The sequence below is a fragment of the Sphaeroforma arctica genome (genome assembly GCF_001186125.1).
Source record: "Sphaeroforma arctica JP610 unplaced genomic scaffold supercont1.577, whole genome shotgun sequence".
Taxonomy (NCBI): domain Eukaryota; class Ichthyosporea; order Ichthyophonida; genus Sphaeroforma; species Sphaeroforma arctica.
Genome location: NW_014039981.1, coordinates 36,728 through 40,692, shown reverse-complemented (window position 1 = coordinate 40,692; position 3,965 = coordinate 36,728). Strand labels below are relative to the sequence as shown.

General features: G+C 41.4%; 1 protein-coding gene across 1 annotated transcript in view; it reads right to left on the bottom strand.

Moving 5' to 3' along the window:
• SARC_07360 (hypothetical protein) overlaps positions 1-3,587 on the bottom strand; it is a gene marked incomplete at its 3' end in the record, with an annotated part of 6,952 nt that extends 3,365 nt beyond the window's left edge. Inside the window, exons 1-4 of the mRNA XM_014298707.1 lie at positions 3,513-3,587; positions 2,803-3,031; positions 1,539-2,098; positions 423-495 (exon numbers count right to left, since the gene is read on the bottom strand). Coding sequence (XP_014154182.1) covers positions 423-495; positions 1,539-2,098; positions 2,803-2,983 — 814 coding nt within the window. The 5' untranslated portion in view covers positions 2,984-3,031; positions 3,513-3,587. The remainder of the gene's footprint in view (positions 1-422; positions 496-1,538; positions 2,099-2,802; positions 3,032-3,512) is intronic.
• Positions 3,588-3,965: the final 378 nt, after the last annotated feature.

The window sequence follows — 3,965 nt, the reverse complement described above, 5'->3', positions numbered from 1 at the left end:
TACATACATACATACATACATACATATATATATATATATATATATATATGTAAGCATATATCCTATATCTATATCTATATATATCTATATATATATACATATATACATATATACATATATAAATATATATATATGTATATATGTATATATATATATATGAAATGCTCATACAACGACACACCAACTCCTCCGTACACATTAGAAAAAGAACAAATAAATAGGGAAAAGCCATTCCGGATAACCTCTAGGGATGCAAGCGTTTGGCTCCACTACGGATAACCTCATCAAGAATACATGAGAAGTGGTCTTGGACACTAACATTTCAGCACACAAGTGCTAGTTCCACTAAGTACTAAAATAACTGCACTAGAATAGCTGCACATGCTCATTGTCACCGACACAAGCCTAAACCCTAAACTCACCTGTTTTGATGGACATGCTTGTTCTAGCTCTGGTCGGGTCGCTGATAGGGAACTCTGTGTTGGAGGATGATTGCTGCACGGATAGATGCAAAAAATTAACGCGAGGCTATGGTTCAGTCATTCCCTTCATATGTATACCGTAGTTGGATGAGAAACCGGGGAAATACCGTAGTTGGATGAGAAACCGAGGAAGACTATTTGAAAACACAGTGGGGTCGATACTGCGCGAAGAATGCAAAAGCGTGATATTATGTTTGCAACGGATATTCCTCCGGTAGGTTTCTCCGCAAGTGAATTGCTAGCACTTCGTAGGAACACTTCGTAGGAATGGCGTATGAGTTTGACGTATGTACTTCTGTTTAGCTTCGGGATCCAAGTGACTAGTTTTAGCAACTACGTTAAATTGGTCTCATACGATTGATTATGTATACACTTCTGTCACCTTTAAATGTCCATGCAATTTGCTAGCAGAGACATCCTGCACTCCTGCATCTATGTCGCACAATCTGCAACGCAATTTATATATCCGTTAATCACACATTCGTTGCATATGCATGCATCTATGGTCATTTACGTATAATTGATCTGTGTAATTGAACTATCTGTGAGGTATAAATCTGTTTGCCTATAAGTAAATCCACCAATGCAGTACATTGCCATATTAGTTTGTAGTGTGATATAGATGCCCTCACAGCTATACACAGACACGTACACTTATCAATCGATTTACACAGGAAGAAAATAGCTCATATATGCAATCGTGAAATTCGCTGAATGACTCACACCGGTAGGTAGCCTGACCTTCGATACGCAAATACACACACGCGGTAATGTAGCTATATAAGCAATCCTTTATAAGAAACATTTGATACACAAATACACGCACGCAGAAAAGTAGCCATTTAAACATTCCGTTATAAGAAACATTTGATATGTGATATACCAGATTCCAGCACACTAACGCTGACGTGTATAGGCCAATATAACTCTAAACTCCTATAACATCTTCACACCGGCATATAGTATATGTATATATATACAAAAATGTACGTGTACCATGCTGCTAGATAGACAAGATCATAAAACGTTGAACTACAACCTCTATACAATACATACGCTGATGTAGACTGGCCTAATATACGAGGGGGATGCGGAGGTGATACTCTGCGACGCAGCGTGCTGTGCACTGACACCATTTACATTCCCGCCATCGGATTGGGTGCTATTATTAGAAGGAGCACCATTCGAGTTGATAGTGCCTTTCGGAGGCGCGGAGATCCGATTGGCGGCGCTGCTGGGGTTGTCATTGACCGGGTTATAGCTACCGGGATTGATCCCTTGAGCCTGAGCACTGATACCGCCAGTGTGGCCACTGTTCGTATGGGTGGCACTGGCATGAACACCATTCACATGGCCCGCATTCGTACTGGCACTCTGTGAGTAGTCGCCACCGGGGTAGGTACCGTTGGTATTGAACCCGTTTGACACGCTGACACCTGCTGAATTGACACCACTACCGCTGTCGTAGCTCAGAGACGGTGGTGGTGCTACGGGTGTTGACGCATAGTGCGAACTGTGTGCCATTGGGGCTGTCATTGGCTGCAATGTTCTATTTATAGAACTAGCCGCACTCCCGCCCGGCGTATGCGTAACCTGGTGTCCATTGACCGAGACATCTGTGGCAGAAATAGAGGTTATGTGATCCTCAATACCGACATCTATTTTAGCTATTTATAAACCAGTTAAAAGCTATTTTTAGAACTGACGGTGTTCTCTAGTAATGCGTGTGTGGCATGAGGGCCATGAACAAGAATCATCTGTGGTAGGATGAAGCCAAAGAGTATATATAGCACTGTGCGCATACGGGAAAGGTAACCAGGACAACTGACGCATACGGGAAAGGTAACCAGGACAACTGACGCATTCGGGAAAGGTAACCAGGACAACTGACGCATACGGGAATGGTAACCAGGACAACTGACGCATACGGGAAAGGTAACCAGGACAACTGCTCGGCTTCCGTGCAAACATTCAGAGTCGCATGTGTGCCATTATCATATGCTCTTCGTGCACATACAAAGCCTTTCAGACTATGCATGCAAGCTATACACCACATGTATATTTCCAGAATATGCATGCAAGTTACACACCACATGTATATGAAAGTGTACTCCCAAGTATCCCTGCAATCATAAACTCTTGAATGTATCGCCAAAGGGGGCAGGGCTTGCGCGCTAGGCTAGGCATAAACACACACATCCATGCTTATAACCATAGTGTACACACACAACGCCTTCGCAGTTAACGTGAAAGTCCTGTGCAATCGGAAGTGTATAGGGTGTGTGCATAACTATATCGAGTTCAGTTCAGAGACACATACCCGGAGGAGTGTACTGAGGTTGTCCCGCCGGCCACGGCAAGTTGCGAGACTTAGTAATAGCAGCCAATCGGGACATGAGATCCGTATTGCGGTAGATAAGGGTGTCCATTTCCGTGGTATTCACATTCACTTGTTGGTGTAGCCTGCGTATGTATGACGACGCCTTTTGTAGCACCTCCATGGTCGAGGGTTTGTCCGAGGTAACGTCTGGCACTAGTTCCCGTAAATCCTGGTTCATGTGGATACAAAGGTTTTTGTATTAGGTACATATGAAGTATGGATAGATACAAATGTGCAAGTGTATATATTCGACGCCTTTTGCAGCACTTTCATGGTCAAGGGTTTGCCTGAAGCAACGTCCGCACCCGGATTTGTATCAGATGTATATATGAAGTATAAAGAGATATAAGTGGATTTTCCATTGTCCCCGTGGTCGAGAAACTCCCCGAAGTAACGTCCGCTACTGTAACGCACAGATCCAGAGAAACCACGTTTATCTAAAAGATTCGAAAGTGTCATCTGAAGTGAGACCCTAAAAATAATACACAAACCTGTGTAACGCACCCATGGCCGGTATGAGCATATCCACATAAACCACGCGTACCTTATAGATATCCAAATATGTATCATCAGTAAAATCCAACACCTAAAGTATAAACAGATCTTTGACGTGCATCATGGGCGATATGGGATCCTTTTGCGTCACGCACCTGCAACCTGTCCTTCTGTATGATTCTCCTCTTCCTTTCCAGTGCATTATGATTGAAGCGTTTCGTCTCACTGTCGTGATTGATAGAGAACGACGATCTTTAATCTTTTAGAGCACGCAATCGATTTCGATCCCAAAAGTGATAACTTGACTCAGAACGTATATGTATAATACATACATACATGCACACAAACATAAATACATAAAAACATAAAAACATAAAAACAAAATACATCCAGATATATACATATATATATATATATAGATGCAAAAATACACTCGCAAAAACATATGAATATACGCATTTATATTTAAAGATAAAGATACCGAAACATACATGCAAACCGACACAACCACACACATACACATAAATATATATATAAATATATATATATATATATGAATATATGTATATATATAAATATATATATATAAAATATACGATATATTTGTA